The sequence below is a fragment of the Acomys russatus genome, chromosome 5, assembly GCF_903995435.1.
Source record: "Acomys russatus chromosome 5, mAcoRus1.1, whole genome shotgun sequence".
In the NCBI taxonomy this organism is placed as follows: domain Eukaryota; kingdom Metazoa; phylum Chordata; class Mammalia; order Rodentia; family Muridae; genus Acomys; species Acomys russatus.
The window spans coordinates 63723596-63740476 of NC_067141.1; the positions used below are offsets into that span (position 1 = coordinate 63723596).

The 16881-nt window shown below is 48.7% G+C and overlaps 1 protein-coding gene across 9 annotated transcripts in view; it reads left to right on the plus strand.

Moving 5' to 3' along the window:
- The window catches only part of Pax2 (paired box 2), an 87272-nt gene that overhangs the window by 14350 nt on the left and 56041 nt on the right, over nt 1-16881 (plus strand). For all 9 annotated transcript variants that reach the window (XM_051146636.1, XM_051146634.1, XM_051146641.1 and 6 more), the window contains exon 4: nt 307-504. In XM_051146636.1, the coding sequence (XP_051002593.1) occupies nt 307-504 (198 nt within the window). The remainder of the gene's footprint in view (nt 1-306; nt 505-16881) is intronic.

Consider the following 16881-nt stretch of genomic DNA (forward strand, 5'->3'; position numbering starts at 1 on the left):
CCAGGTTCCATAGGAACTCTGTGATTCAGGTGGGATCGGCTCTCCCAGCACAGGTCCTTTCCTGCTTCCCAAGTGGAAGTCCCGACTTCCACTCCCAGGGTGCCTGCTCTAGCCACTGTCTACACCCAGTTCCTATGCCCACCCTAGTCAAGAATCTTCTGGAGTCTCTGCTCAGCTACACAGGGCCTTTTTCCCTTCACACCAATGCCTAGGGAGGGAAAGCGGCTTAGCAGCTCTGGAACTTGCAGCCCCCCTGCCCTTGCCACCACCGGCTTCTTGCTGACCCTGATGGCCTTCCTGGCCCAGGTACTACGAGACTGGCAGCATCAAGCCCGGAGTGATTGGTGGCTCCAAGCCCAAGGTGGCAACGCCCAAAGTGGTGGACAAGATTGCTGAATACAAGCGACAGAACCCGACTATGTTCGCCTGGGAAATCCGTGACCGGCTGCTAGCTGAGGGCATCTGCGACAATGACACAGTTCCCAGCGTCTCATCCATCAACAGGTGAGCAGAGCCCCCCTAGGCTTGGAGGTCAGGACTCCAGTTCCCCCAACTCCTGCCTGCGGGGGGGGGGGCATCTCTCAGGGACCATCTTTGCTCTTTGTCCAGCCTCTACCCTTCCTTCCAGCTCCCAGCCTGAAGTTCTTTTAGCAAGGAAAATAGACCTCCAGAAACAGACAGACAGACAGACAGACAGACAGACAGACAGACAGGGCTCTTTCCAATTCGGAGCTGAGTTTTCCCTGCCAGGCTTCTCCCGCCGGTGTCCTGGAAATGAATCCAAGTGTTTGTGGTAATTAAGACTCCAAGATTACCCGCCTCGGGATCTAGAGACAATCACAGCCCATAGCAAAGCCTTTAAAATGACCACTGTCTATTCACTGCCTCCAAACAGACTTTTCTTTCTAAAGTCATGTACCCTTCCCCAGGGGCGGCCAGAATCCTGGCTCCTTTACCCTTTCAGTCAACTCCCACAAAGCTTGCCTCCCAGGAGCCCAGGTCTTGCTAGCCAGCTCTACGCAAATTTCCGGCCGAGAAGCACTGGCATCCAGGCCTACAGGGCAGATGCCAGCCACCAGGCAGGACTTGGCAGAGCAGAGGAGCTGGACAAGGATAGGGATGCCAGGCAGGGAGTGAGAGCTGGGACCCTGTGGCTGACTCTTGGGAGATGCCCCCACCAACCAAGCATGCCTATCTTGAGGCCGAAATCTTCCCCGTAAGGATAGATTCAGATACTGGGGACCCTGCAGGCTCTACGCAGTTCAACTTGAAGGACAGGACACTTAGGCTTCTTAGTCCCCAGGTCATTCCAGTGTGCGGTTTGGGAAACCATGTGGTCATGCTTTATGCATATGCACCCCAGCCAGCGTGTGCCAGGGCATCTATCTGGGGTGACCATAAAACACTCAGGCAGCACTAAAGCCCCTAAACCTAGACCAGCTTCATAACTGCAGAACTGTACAGCCTGACAATTGTATGCAGAGACTCTGGGCTGCAAAGTCACACTCCAGCCAGAGGCAGGTCCCCCCCCCCTTCTCAGGCACCCCCAAATGAGGAGACAGTTAAGAGTTTCATACTCTGTTATTCTTTGTACTCTTCATAGGCTCGTTATCAGGACAACTAATAATTCAGATGGTGCTTCCTTCTGCAACTAGCATCACCTATCTTTTTTTAATATTTTGCAAATGATATGGAATTATCCCAAATCATCCTGAAAACAGCAGGTAAAATTAGCTGGTAGAATGTACCTTGGCTAAGGAAGATTCCCTCTGCCACTCTCCTGCTGTAACGTACTGCAAGGCGACCCCAGAAATTATCCCAGTGTGTGCCATCTGTATTAAAATGGTTATTCAGTTATGAACAGGGTAACATAATACTGATCAGCTAATTATACACCCTCCGAAACTCTCCAGCTCCCTGGGCCTGGCTCAGCTAGGTAGGTACTGGAAATGTGTGGCTGTTTGACATTCACTTTCCAAAAGAGCTGGAGAAAGGCACTGGGTGGCTTGAGAAAGCAGTAAGTGCCTTGCCTTTAAAAGTCAGGGGGCTGAGCAGGTTTAGATATGGAGGCAGGTGTGGCAGTTAGGGAGGGGAAGAGGGACAACTTCCCGCCCCCTTCCCTCACCCCCCCTCCTCTGCAGCCTCTAGACCTGAGGTCCTGGGAGCACAGTAGCTGAGCCAAGAGTGGCTTAGGTGAGGAGTAATGTCACTGGACTGGGTGGCAGTGGTCTGGGGATTGTTTTAGAGATACGCTTATTGTCTGTGATGGGAGTTGCAAGCTTTAGAAGAGCCCAAGACATAGATGGTTCCGGTGATTTGCTTCTTTTGGGTAGGGCTGTGCTGGCAGCCCTGCCTAGCACCTTCTCTGGATGCCCTCCCCCCCCCCCACCCACCCAACACATATACACCTATGGCTGGGCTATTTTTAAAGCTGGTTCAGGTACAAGTTTGAGGATGTTTCATCCTAAAACGTCAGAGAGTACAGAGGACAAATGACTCTAACATCAAACTCCAGAGGTCTGAAGGTGTGCCTGCCAAGCCAGAAGAAAAGTAGATTAGCTAGCTGTCCGTGAGATGAGCTTTGGGGAAAGGATGGCACAAACCTGGTAGCTCTGACAGCCACAGAGGCTGTTGGGCACATGGTCCTGTTACCAGAGGCACACACAGGCTTCCTTTGGATGTGGAGACAGAGGCATTTCTGGGTAGGCATTGCTGAAGGTAGAGGAATCCGAAGCACAGGATCAGGGAAGCGACCAGCAGCATGGGCAGCCCTGGTTGTGCGATTAGGCTTCAAGGCTTGCATTGTCAAAAAGGATCTATTCGGCCAGTTTAAGTTTTGCTTTGGGAAGAAGTCTCCCATGGTTGATACTTTGGAAAGATTGGCTGGGGCTTCCCAGTGTGTCACTGGGACATATTTGGGCACACCAATCATTAACAGCATTCCTACGGGTGCTCTGCCCTGAAGAGGAAGGCTTTTCTGGAGAGCCATGTTTCATTCAAATGCCCAATAAAGGTGTGGCATTCCTGCTGGTGCTGGTTGTATCAAGAACTTGGGACTTTCTGTATTGAGAACTATCACTCACTGTAGGAAGGAACCTGAGATTTTCCTGTGTGTAGAGAGTGTTATGTTCTGGGTAGTGGGGCGTGCCTGAGTTCAAAGCTTTGGGGATGGCAGATGTCCACCTGTGTTGCTGGTATTGTTGATACATACATACATGTATGTATGTATTTGTATGTGTGTGGGGTGTGTATGTATACGTATATACATGTCCTGAGTAAGGGTGCTCAGGAGTCAGCATAGGCAAAAAAAGAAGTCTACAGCTGCTCACCCACCTGAGCCAAAGGTTCTCATCTTCTCCTCCCCCAAACAGATGCTGCCGCCGCACTTGAAATATGCTGTTATGGCTATAAACTAAATTGCTTTTCATGCTTTAAAAAATGGTTTTGGCATTCTCTGATCCTGTCACGATAAAGCCTTGGCTGTCCTATCTGAGTTCTCCCCTGGCAAATGCTAGTAGAAATGCCTCTCTGGGCCAAAGGTGTAGTAGAAAACCATCCACACCTGGAAATCATTGGCTAAAAATCTTAGCTGTGAGCAGGTCTTGGAATGTACTGAATCCTTATAAATGTTGGGCTGCTTATCCCTGAGTGTGGAGTTGCCAGCTCTTCAGCTTGTGAAGCATCAGGCTTGGGGACAGTGTTTGTAAACAGGAAACTTCAGACTGAGGCCCGGCATGGGAAACACCTGTGGGCAGGGTAGAGATGGAAGTCTGCAATAAAAGAGGAGAAAAGGGGCCCTAGCAGGTTGCACTTTTGACAAGGCAGAAAGGATTGTTCTGACAGTGCTCCAGGGTTGGATTGTTGCCCTAGGCAGAGACCACTTATTTGAAAGAACAGACTCTCTAGGTAAAGTTTAGGCTAGGGCTACATTCTCAGTGTGGTCTCAAAGCCGGCCGATGAACTTCTTACGGCTAGTCAACACATTTTGGGGCCCAGGACTCTGTTACTCTTAGATCTTCGCGGTGGCCCCTTAGGGCTTGCCAATCACCCCCACGCCTGCCCCTGTATTCTTTCTTAGCCTGTTTGCTTTAAAGTGAGAACATACATTCCTCCTTGCAGTGGCAGCACTGGCTCCAAAAAGGCTGCAGCCTTAGTTCTGTGTTAAGCAATGCCAGTATGTATCACTCAGGTGTCACCAGTGTCATTCTCAGGTGTTTGTCTTTGATCTGGCGGTGGGCAGTGGTCTATCAGTCATCTCTCCCTGTAAGCTGAGAGTTAACTCATCGCAGCTGTGGGGATCCTAGAGACACGTGCTAGATCACAGAACTCGGGTCTGCATCACTTAGATCACGGAAGCCTGGGAGAGAGGTGGCATTGCTTGTTGCATCTCTAGATCTTTGCAGCTGTTTCATTGTCACCACTGCTGGTGTCAGGGAAAAGAGCTAGGGAGAGTCACTGAGTTAAGAAAAAGACTTCATCCCGAAGAGGAATGAGAAAAATCAGGTCAGAGATTGTGTCTTGGGGCTCCAGGCCTCTCAGACAGGGGCCACAAGTGGTTTCTTGTCTGGTTTCTGTCTCAAAACCATGCTTACCTGTTTTTTTCTTAGAGGGACTCTGTGCTGTCCTTGTCACCCATCTGAAACAGGCATAATTATTGGTCTGTTTCTTGGATTTGTTTTGTTTTGTTTTTCGAAAGAAGGTTTCTCTATATTATCTTGGCTGTTCTGGACTCACTTTGTAGACGAGGCTGGCCTCAAATTCACAGTGATCCTCCTGCCTCTGCCTCCTGAGCACTGGGCTTAAAGGCATACGCCACCATGGCCAGCTGTTTCTTGGATTTTTAATGTTTTTGCATTTTTATTTGTTTACTTGTGTGTGTGGGGGGGGTGCTGGGGCGCACCTAGCACAGTGCACATGTACAGGCCAGAGGACAACACGTGGGAGCTGATTTTCTTCTTCTACCATGTAGATTCTGGAAATCAAATTTAAAAGGCTGTGCTGGGCTTCTGGGCCCTGCTGTCTCCTGTTACTGGCTTGTGGGCATTCAGGTCACAGCGTAGGTTTTCAGTGCTTGGTTGCCTCGAGTTCCTGTCTCAGCTGGCAACTTTTGAGAATTAAAGATGAGAGGTTATCAAAACAAAACAAAACAAAAAAGAAAACCTTTCCAGGTTGGGTTTAGAAGGTGATGGAGAGAAGAAAAGAGAGAAGGGGGAACCCTAAAATAAACAAATAAAGTCCCAACTGTTCTGAGAACTCAGTAAAACAATCGCATCAAATATGAAGAGGCATAAATCTTGTGTCTGCACAGGTAACCTACTCCATTGCTTTTATTATCGCTCAGGCTGACTCCATTTATTACCATCCACAGCCCGGGCAAAGGAGACTGCGTGGAGGGTGGTCTCTGGTGCAATCCTATACCCTGCGAGGCAACAATCAGCCCATACAGCCAGGGATTTCGATGGGAGCCAGGAAGGGCCCATCTGTCTGCATGAAACCAATCAATAACTCTGTAACCAGAGCCCTTGTCACAGGGAAATGGACAACACAACAGTTCAATAGAGGGGCCACAAGGGGAATTAGCCAAGTGGAGATGGTGCCAGGCAGGAGCAGTTTCTTGGGAAGGGGAGCAGGGTTTCTTGGAGAAGAAGAGACAGGGAAGGCAAAGAGAGCTGGGCTCTTATTGGCGTAGGTGAGGGATTGCTGTGCAGTCAACCTCGGGAAAGAGAGGCAACACCAGACATTTGGGGTGGAGCAGGTGCTCTGGAGGGTAACTGGGGACTGGATTTGTGGTGCTCCTTTGGTGGTTCAGTTGCCAACGTGATGGGATAGCCTTGTGGGATAGAACATCACAGCTTTCGACAGAAACAGTAGTAGTAACAAGCACAGATGAATCATTCTCCCCAAAGCCTGCGCTCTGGAGATGGGGTTCCCACAAGAGCTGGAGGGAGGCCTTGCTTCTCAGACTTCTCAGCAGGACTGATAAACCGGGGGGGGGGGGGGCGCTGTCCACTCCCAGCTTCCTACAGCCACAGACCTGGTTACTTTGCAGGGCCTTAGTGCTCAGGGCATCCCTGAATCCCTCCTGGATGCTATCTGAGGTTATGTTGCAGTTCTTCCGCCAAGAGGAGAGTGCATACATTGAGAAGACACTACTTTCCATGTCCTTAAAAAAATCCAGTAGACAGGGCCCATCTGATCTGCCAATTTTCTAGATTTTTGCTGTCCTTTCATAACTCCTACTCCATCAGACGAAGTGCTCAGAGCTCAGGTTGAGAAGGCACAGGCAGCTATGAAGTATCCAGAGAAGGCAGAAGGGTTCCTGAAACTTAAAGACTAGTGTCTCCCAATCAGTACCCAGGCAAGGAACGCAGTAGTTGGAGAAAAGTTACGTCTCCTGGTATTCTCTGTCTGCCACTGGACAGAGATGGCTTTGTCCTGTTGGTCACATTTTTGGGGTTTGATGCTATCAAGGTGCAGTTAGAATGTAGGCACATGTACACACAATGGCATATAGGAATAAAGGTGTTATCTTCTGTGTCGGGGATTGTTTGTACTTGTGTGTCTATTCTTAGGTACAGGGCTCTGAGACCAAGAGAACAAAGAAATCAGTCCTCAGGATGGAACCAGCCATTACAGTGCAGGGCTGGGCACCTTGTCCTTAGCTCAGGTGGTTAATCAGCAAGTCAGTCATTCGGGTGTTGCCTGAAGTGGCAACAGCCATAGAGTTTAGCTAAAGATGGTTCCATTTCACAACTTGGACAACTGGGGCCAAGTTTTCCATCAAGTTTTGTTTGTATTACAATTCTCGATAAGTCTAGTTAACCCTAATATGAGGTCCTTTGCTGGCGTGGTGCCACCTTTGTGACAAAGACTTTTGTGATCATGTTTATCTTTACTTTGACACTTGAGCCCAAGCTCTGTTGGCAGGGCTAGCTATGGACCAGTCACATCGGTAGCCAAGATGACACTCTTCCAGGTACATACTCTTCCTCCAAAACTGTGATCCACACTGGCATGGAGGTGCATACCTTTGATCCCAGTATAGGCAGGCAGATCTCCATCAGTTCAAGGCTAACCTGGTCTACAGAATGAGACCCTGTTTCAAACAAAGAAACAAACACCAACACACACACACACACACACACACACACACACACACACACACACACACACACAGACAGAGGAAACTCCAGGCCAGGATAGCCAACATGAAGCAGGCCAGTAGCAGTGGGACACAGTTATGCACAGAGATTTCTCTCTGTTGGACGCAGGCTCAGACTCCAGAGCCTCCCCAGGGATTAGAGAACAAGTAAGGGGGCTTTTAGATGAGAAGGGTATATAAGGTTTTGATGGCAGACAGGGCTCAGTATCAGACGCAGTGCCTTGGGAACTCCTTAGGGCTAGACAGGGAAGCTGCTGGCATATGAGAAGTCAGAGGGAAATGGCCTGACCTGAAGGGGAAAGAGTCGGCCAGTCCCCTGTACTCAGAAACTACCAGGTAAGAAAGGAAGGCATGTGGAAGGGAGCAGATGGTCACTGAGCCAAGTTCCACTCACAGCTTATCTTCAAGTCATGGAAATATCGGGACCTTTTCTTGTGTTTCTTGAGAGGCAATGTGATGAGAAGATATTTTGCGTTAAGAGACAAGGGCGGGGGGAGTGGTGGAGGGGAGAGGAGAAAGAGTCAAGTCATCATCTATTTTAGAAGGTTTGACTTTGTATGTGGAGTAAGGAAAGTAAAGCCCCAAAATCCAGACTGGCGTGTGCCAAGGACAGTGATGGAAAGGCATGTAGCCACAGGGGTCACACTCCAGAATTTTCAGGGAAACTGGCAGAAAAAGGTACATAGGTGGGTATAGGAGCTGGAAGGCATGGGCCCAGCCTACAGGTATTGATACAGAGACAGCTTTTACACTTACCAGTGTGTGTGTGTGTGCGTGTGTGTGTGTGTGTGTGTGTGTGTGTGTGTGTGTGTGTGTGTGTGTACACGCGCGCACATAACGAGGCCTGAATATAACTTTTGGGAGTTGAGTCTATCTTTTTTATTCTACCCTCCCCCATTTTTTGTGCTGTGTGTGTGTACAGGCCATAGGTCAATGTCAGGAAGCATCCTCCATAGCTTTTGACTTTATTCATTGAGGAAAGGTCTCTCAATCAAACCCAGAGCTTGCTGATGTGACTAGTCTTGATAGCCGCTTGCTCTGTAGATCTCATCAGTGTCTTCTGAGGCTAGAATTGCAGATGCTCCCACTCAGCGTCCCACTCAGTTCTGGGAATCTGACTTCTCTGTTCCTCACACTCACACAGCAAGCTCTTTACGCATTGAGACACCTCCCTGGTACCTTGTGGGGACCAGGAATTGGACACGGCAAGAGTCTTTACCTGGTGGGTCATCTTGCAGGACCCAAAAGGACAAATTTTAACAGCTCTGTGCTAAGCAAATAAAGTGCACGTTGGGTCTGATTCTACCTTGGCTAGCAGTTGGCAGCCTCTAGTCTGTGTGACTCTACACACTGATCTCAAGTGTAAGGGAGCCAGCATTTCCCCTGCATCTCAGTACAGAAGCTTCGGAGCATGTCCATGGGAGATGGTGGAACTCCTCCTAGCTGGAGGAGGAGCGGGTGAGTTGTGGATAATGAAGGGGACAGCCAGTGTGATGCAGACTACGAGAGTGACAGAGGAGGTGAGAGGCTGAGAGGCGAAAGAGGACTGTAGCCTCCTCGGCCTGGATGGTATTTGGGGCTGTAACCCAGAGCAGGCAGCTACTGTTGAGAAGGAGAATAGGGTGCCGTAATCTAAATAAGAGCATTTGATCCTCTGATACATCTTAGATGTGGTTAGAGAAAGCCGGTACCCAGGGCAGCTGGTTGTTCAGGCTGGTGGCATCCTGAGAAGCCCAGAGTTGACAACGGAGAAAAGCAGAGGTCAGCTGGGGAGAAGTTTCTAGCATGAGGGTGGGGCAAAGAAAGTGACATTGCCAGCACGTTCTCAAGGTCAGAGTTCCATGGTCCTTTCTAAGAGTGCTATGGGAACATGAATATGGCTGTGAACACCTGCCCCTTAGCATACGGCATATCCTGGCAGTGACTGTCACCATCAGTGGTAGGCCCAAGAAAGGCACAAGAGAGAGAGAGGCCAAGAAGAAGGCAGAGTGGGCCCTGCTTTCTGGTCTTCCACAATGGAGTCCCTTCTACCCTGTTACCTTTAGGGTCACACTGCTCCAGGCATCCTGCCTTGCTCGTTTTCAGGCCTGCCTGACTATGGTGAGCTCCCTCTGCAGTGGCCTGAGAGCAGAGAAAGCTAGGGGAACATGCCAGACTGTTCCGTTCCTGGCTGAGTATGCAGCAGGACAGCTGGCTGGAAAGGAAGCAGTACTCCACCTTGCAGGCACAGCGGAGAAATAGGAGGAAGGATGTAGTGACCAGGGGAGAGAGAGCAGGGAGGGCATAAAGGGCCCTAGAGCTTAAGCAAATGACAGCTAGCTAGTACTGGGGGTACCTTTCCTAGTTCTGGTGCTCCCTCTTGGCCCTGGCCTTTGTGGGGCCAGATGCCCCTATCTTTCAGGCAAGGGCATGCACTCAGGAGCCTTGCAGACAGTATTGGGGCTGATGGATCACGGAGATAATTAGGCACAACTACCTCATTTTGCCCCTTACTCTGCCAGCCTTTGTCTTACTTCCGAGGAGCTTCTTGTTGTCTTGAGAGAAGCTGATGGGCCTGGCCTGCAGGCCTCTGTGTGTCTCAGTTTTAGAGACGGTGTGGGCTGGTGGTTTCTAGGTAAGCCTGGCTTTCATAGCCTGGGAGGCTGGCCTAGCATCGCCGAGAGTGCTCAGAAGTCAGGCTTGTCAAACTGAGAGCTGGTGGTTTCCTAATTCAGGAAGCTTCTGGCTGGCTGGACTATTTAGTCCCAAGGCAAGAATTCCTGCCATCGTTTGGACAGTCCCCTTGTTTGGGATGGTACTGAATGTCATCCAGAGAGTGTGGGGTCAAAGGGACAGTAGCTGTCCTGAGTGGGTCAAAAGGTAAGGATCAGGTTCTGGCACAGTCTGTAAGCACACCGGTATCTGAGAGTACGGGCCCTTGTGAGACCAGTGCACACTTGCTCTGTTGGAGGTGAGTGTGTCACCTGTGTGTGGCATTAGGTGAACTGGTGGCCACAGCATTGGTTGTGTTTGCCTGTAACCTCAGAAGCAGCTGTGTAGAGATGAGCCCAAAGGTCAGGACGGTTATCTGCTGCTCTCTGCAGAGCGCACCCACCAGAGTCCTCAGCCTTCTCCTCGCTCTTGCATCCTCCAGCCTGGCTTAGATGGATGAGTAGGAGAGGCCAATCTCTGAGTGAAGAGTGAGGAGTAGATTCTGATTGAAGAGCTAGGAGAAGTTGATAAGATAAGGGAGGCCACCTTTCCTCCAGGGACCAACAGAGGTGTCAAGTTGCCCCACTCTCTCCTGCTTTTCTAAGAAGGGCAGGGCCAACTTCCACTTAATGTGACAGCCAGGCTTCTGGGGAAGCCAGAGGGAAGGAGGTTTCTTATACAGTGGCCGTGGTCCTGGGAGGGAACACCTGGCTAACATCCAGGTGAGAGAGAAAAGCTGGCAGAAGGAAGACAGCAGGAGAGAGAAAGGAAGGCCCAACGCCTTGACACTGATTGGCCCTAGCCTGATTTGTGGCCACAGAAAGAGGCTGAAGAAGGGCAGCCTGAGCTAGCCTTCTGGGCTACTGCTTGGCCTCCTGCAGAGGGCACAGTCCACTCCCTCACTCTCCACCTCCTCCCCTCCAGCCTCTTCCTCCACTCCTAACTCCTCAACCCCTGACCATAGGGACACACTCTAGAAGCTCATCCAGACTTTCTAAGAGATGACCTCTCAGGGCAGGTACAAAAAAGTCGAGGGAAATTCATTTCATGGCTAGTGGCTGTTTAGAAAAGGCGATTCCGGCATACGAGTGTGATAAATGTTAACTGAGCATTAATCGCATTAAAGAGGGCCCTATAAACTTTTCATTTCTAATTAAATTCGTCCAGTGATGCTGCCCAAGCGGGTACTCTGAGCCTTTGTTTATGTGGAAAATTAAAATGCAAATACAATGGGATTTATTTCCAGGAGTGGAGTGCTGGCCTGGACCCTCTGGCTACTGGTCCCTAGGCCTGCCTGTCAGGCTAAGTAACTACTTCTCTGAGGTGCTTTTCACCCTTGTACAACCAATTTTTTGTTGTGAAGGAAAAGGCCAGAGTTCAAGGTCAAATACAATTAGGCACGAGGAGAAGTTACAGGAAAAAAAAAAAAAAAAAAATCAAAGAGGAAAAAGGCAACAGACAATTCCACAAGGAAGGAAAGCATTTTCTTGGTTTTCTAACCTTCCTTCTGGAATAGGACCTCCCTCAAACAAACAGATGAAACCCTTGTTTGTGGATAATGTCATCATAAGCTTTCCTTGCAATTTTGGTAAAAAAAAAAAGGGGGGGGTTGGGTGGGCGGGCGGGAGGATTTGGAGGAAATAACCCCACCTGGCATATGCAAGACTATTCCTAAAAGAACTCACTGATGTCAGGAAGAAAGCCCTATAGCCTGGCTTTGTCTCCAGCACTTGGAGGGTCAGCTGCTGCCCACATCATGGTTTTGTTGGGTCCTTCCTGCCCATGCCAAGTGGCACGGGTACAGGGTAGTGGAGCATAGAGGCACACACTGAGAAGGACATTGTGCGTGCATGCCTGCACTCACACAGCCTCTTACACACACACACACACACACACACAGAGAGAGAGAGAGAGAGAGAGAGAGAGAGAGAGAGAGAGAGAGAGAGAGAGAGAGAAGATAGCTTGTAAGAATAAACAAATGGCCCTCGTGATGAGTCTCTTAGTGCCATGATCCCTTTGATAGAAGCAGAAACTCTTAATGCTATTGAATGGAGCGATATGAAGTCCCTGCTTACTAAAACATAAATTAAGTTGAGAGGAGAGAAAAAAACCTAGATGAGAAAAATCATTTGAGTATATCAGTTAGAGACACTGAAAAATAGCTACGGTACTCTATGAGTAAGGAAGTTGTAAATAGCATTAAAACGTGAAAAAGAAAGGAAATAGAGGTAGGAGAGATGAGAAAAGGCAGAGTGTTAAATCACAAATAGGGGCTCGTCTACAAAGTCACAAACCAGATTTATACCGAGCTTTGAAAAATCTACAGCCTGATCTGACAGTAGGTGTGGATCCCGAGTGCCTGAGTGCACAAGGCATCCTGGCAGTGTGGAGAGGGTGGGCTGGCCTGGTGGTGGGCAGGCTGCTCACTGTGCTGGATTCTAGGATTGATCCATCGGCTCCCTGCGCAGGGATCTGATTGGTACGGTTCTGAGACAGCCAAGAATACAGCCGCATGAGGGTCTTTAGAGGTCTGTAGGCACACGAGTCTCTTGTGGGATGGATTCGCGTTCTAATGGCTCTCCAAGGTAGCAAGCCATTCCTGGAACACCGCCTGCCTGACTGAGTTCACAAACAACCACTACCCCTGTCCTCTTTAGTCAGTTTTATTCTGGGTTATTCTTTTCCTCTTTAGTGTTCGCCTGTGTCTTGGGAATGCATGAGCACTTTTACTGACAAGCAGGTTAACAACCACGGCAACGCCCAAACATCTGGAAGAAAATCAAAAGCTTTAGTCAATCATCTCTATTAGTTGTCCATAGGATGCCAAAGATCTGGTGGTTTAGCACACCTACCTGGTTGATTGGATTTCTCAGGTTTTGTTCAGCACAGAACCAGCATACTAGGAAACACCTATTTCAGAGAAAAACACAGGAGACAAAGTGTGGTGAGGAAGTATCTTGGATATACTTGGGTCTGGTTTCTGCTTTAAAGGGAGCTTGGGGAGGGCACAGGGGTGGCGGCCGTTAGTTTCTGGACAAGCTCAGCCATTGAGTACACTGGAAATGGTTTCTTCCATAGAACCTAGGGTTGTCCGTTAGGTCTGGCTTCCACTAGGGAATCTGCCACCTGGAGGGCCTTGATAGACATGACCGCTCACTCATTCATTCATCCCTTCCTCTACCCTTTCAGAAACGACTTGCTGTGTGCCAGGCAAGTCACATAAAGCTGCATGGCACAATGCAAGAGGGAGGCTCCAGGGAGAAATTGCCATGTTCTGAGTCAGTCTAACCTCTTATCCTTCTGTCCTCAGTTTCCCTAGTCATATAAGGTAGGGATAATCACTTAAGTCTTTTATAGGCTCTTTGAGGGTTAAAAGAGCCCAACCCCTGATAAATCTACTTAGAATTGTAACTAGCTAATATTAGGGAATAATAATAAATTGCTGTTCTTATTGCAATAGTAATAATCAAGTATGCTTTTTTAAAAGTGTTAGTCTGTGTCAATGTGTGTGTGTTCTGGTTTGTACGTGTATGGGCAGTGAAACGTTTTAAATAAGACGTTCTGAAGGGTCAAGAGTCTCGCCTCACGTCTGTAATCCCAGCACTCAGGAGGCTGAGGCATAGGACCTTGGAATAAAGGACTGCTTGGGGCTACGTAAAGAAACCTTGTCTAAACAAAACAATACAAACAAGAAAAGGAAAAGGGAAAGAAAGAAAGACAGCTTGATTAAAGAGCCAAAAGGATACTATACGAGCAGGCTGAGTGCTGTGAGCTCCAGTGAGATTTGTGGCATCCTGTGAACCCGGCTGAGTTTAGGAACTGAGTTGATGCTGTGTTTTCTGACTATGTGTGCAAATGCGCCTGCATGCCTGTACACTCGCGTGTGCAGGCATGCACTCTTCCAGGACGAGCTTGCTGTTGCTTGAGGAGTTGAAGGTTGGCATTTTCCAGGTTCCATGGCATTTTCACAAGTTTTGCTTCTTTGCATTTGTAATTTTTTTTTTTTTTTTTAAGATAAATGAAACAGTGGCGGGGAAATCTCCAGGTGATAGTCTTAAAGGGTTTTCCTAGTTCTTAAATGCCATCACGGGCAGAGAGAAGGAAGGTAAACAGGAAGAGGAGGGGGAAAAAGGGAGGGCAGTGGTGATGAGGATGGGAGAGAGGAGCAAGCAAATAGTTGATAAACTCAAGCCAGATCTGTCCGAGTGCTGTCCTTTGTGATGGTGTTTGTTCCTGGGGGGTGGGGGGGGGGGAATCTGGTAATCATTGTCATCCCTATGGCTGCTGAAGAGAATTTAGGAAATAAAATCACTCTGGGCTAAGTCTATTTGGTGCAATGGTCCAAAGTAACTGGACAAGGACATATTCTTCTATTTATTCTGTGTCCAGCAAGAACAAGGTACAAACCAGAGTTGTCCTAACTCAGGATGACACGTCTCTCGTCTCTATGGGAAATCCCGTGGAATGAGGCTGAGGCGTGGTCTCCTGTTTTCTTTCCCTCTCTGGCTCAGTGACCTCTGCCAGTTCAAAGAACCCCAAAGAGCCACACTTGAATGACTACCAGTTACTTCTCAGAAATCTTAAGAGTCCTTTTGTTTTTAATTATATGTGTGCAAGTGAGTGTAGGTATGTGCACGTCAGTGCAGGTGCCCCTGGCGGCCGGCACTGTTGGATTCCCTGAAGCTGGAGTTACAGGCTGTTGTGAGCTGCCAGACATGGGTGCTAGGAATTGAACTCAGATCCTGTGCAAGAATGCCATGTGCTCTTACATGCTTTGCCATCCCTCTAGCCTCTTTCTGGATAGCTATCAGTCAAATTAGCCGTTAAAGGTCCATGTTTCTTTAAATTATAGAGGTAGCTCTGAGCTGGGGGTGGAGCCTAGGGGTTTGTGTGCACTAGGCAGTTGTTCTTACATCCCTAGCCCTAGGAAAAATTTAAAATCAGCTAAGTTGGAACTGTGGGGCCTAAATCACCCTCAGAGTGCTTTCAATTAAGTGCCAACCTACATGAGGGCTGCCTTCTTCTCTTCTTTCTAGTCATTAGAATGGAGCCAGCTGTTGTCTTTATCAACCCCCAGCTCCTGAGCTGTCTTAAAAACCTGGGAAGAGAGCTCCTCCCAGCCCCATCCTACCCAACTGCACTTTTTATACTTCTTCTCTTAAAACATATATATACCCCTTGATTAACCTTATGATTTTATGTGCAGTAGCAAACTTGCATACATGTTTATATTTAGCCGATTTCCTGGCTGTTTTATCCTGTAACTTTTATCATCATCATCATCATGACCACCACCACCACACTCACAGTTAAGCAGTCATTGCTACAGTAGAGCAGGTATAAGTAAGTTAATGCATTGATTGATTCAAGCCTGATGAACAACCGCACAGGGCTTTCCAGCAGTGTTTACAGTTGTGGTAACTGGGGTATGGAGAAATCAAATAACTTGCTCGAGGTCACAGACCTAGGATTTGAACCCATGCAGTAGTGGTGCTGGGACCCATGTCCTTATCCACTACACCACAGTTCTTCTCCACTTTGGATCGAAGAAAATGCAGACATGAGTAATCTCTTAGTCTCGCGCCCTGCTGCAATTTCGTATCTTTACTCACGAGCTTAGAACACACACGCTGTGCCCTAGTGGAAGGTCATGCCTGGAATTCTCCCATGATGTTTGTCTGCTACTGGGTCACATCATCTGGGCATGATGGGGAGACGATGCTGAAGGGCAGGGCCACAGAGTGAAGGGACAGGGGCTCTGGGAGCCGGAGGTCATCATGTTGTTCCCTCCTAGAACTGGGAGCTTTACTTCCATCCACCCTCCCCATGCCCAGCTTGGGGGTGTAGACTCTACACAGAGACAGGGTTTGGCCTCGGGCCTTCACTCTCTGCATTAGGCATGTGTAAAGGAGGTTGAGACTCAGAACTGAACTAGTGTGGTTAAGTCAGAAGTCTCCCAGCCAAGAATAGACATGTAAACTTTATCATCAAGTGGTTATTTGTCTCTAGAATTTCCCCCCTGGAAAGAAGCAGTGCAGATGACCAGGCCAGAGTAAGGTTTAAAAAAAAAAAAAAGCCAAAGGATTGGCCTTCTCACCCACAACTATAAGAAAGCTATTAAAGCAATTACCGAATCACACAACCACCACCCAGATCCAGCATCATTACTCAGCCCACATCACCAAGGAGACACCCATTAACCTAATCTCTGAGACATACATTATGAATAAAGAGATGCAGATATGATCAATGCATACAATAATTCAAAGCAGAAACAGACACTGCCACCAAACAATACTCAAATTCCTCCAACCCAGTGTTACAGGAAGATACACCTCGATACAATACCACAAACCAAAACAAACCTGAGGCCAGTTGCCGGGCTGCGTCCCCCACAAAGCCACACATGCTAACCCACAACACAATTCAAGCTCTCCATCCCACAGGCCAGCCATACACAAAGGTGGCCCTTGGAGCAACGATAAACATGGTAAGACATATGACGGTAGAGTCACCATTGAACTGCCCAACCCTCAGCACATCCTGCAGAAAATAGTCACAGTACTACAGTGTCCCCAAGCTCAGAATAGCTGCCAGGACGAAGCGCCGCCCCCTGTCCAGCAGGTGGACGTATCTAGACCATCACCTCTGATAAGGCCTCAGGGCTTTGGTTACTACTAAAGAGTAAACTGTCCCCTGAGCCTGCTTTTCCGAGACAGGACAAATCAGCTCCATCCCGGTTGGGGTTTAATAAGACCTCGCTGTTACTGAAAATGACAGAGCTGCAGGGATTGGGGGCGGGTGTAGGTGGGGGTTGGGGGAGCTCTCCAAGCTGGGTGCAGGGATTCCCCTCTGACTCCTGCCTCCCTGGCCATTCTGAGCTGAAACCCTCTCTTGCTGGGTGTTCACTGGGTATCGATTCAGTCTGCAAGCAATTTTAATATTTCTTCAGGGACTTTCAGGCAACAGCACAAGTCATTAATTCACCCTCCCAAATTGCTTATTCAATAGCAGGAACATGGCTCCTG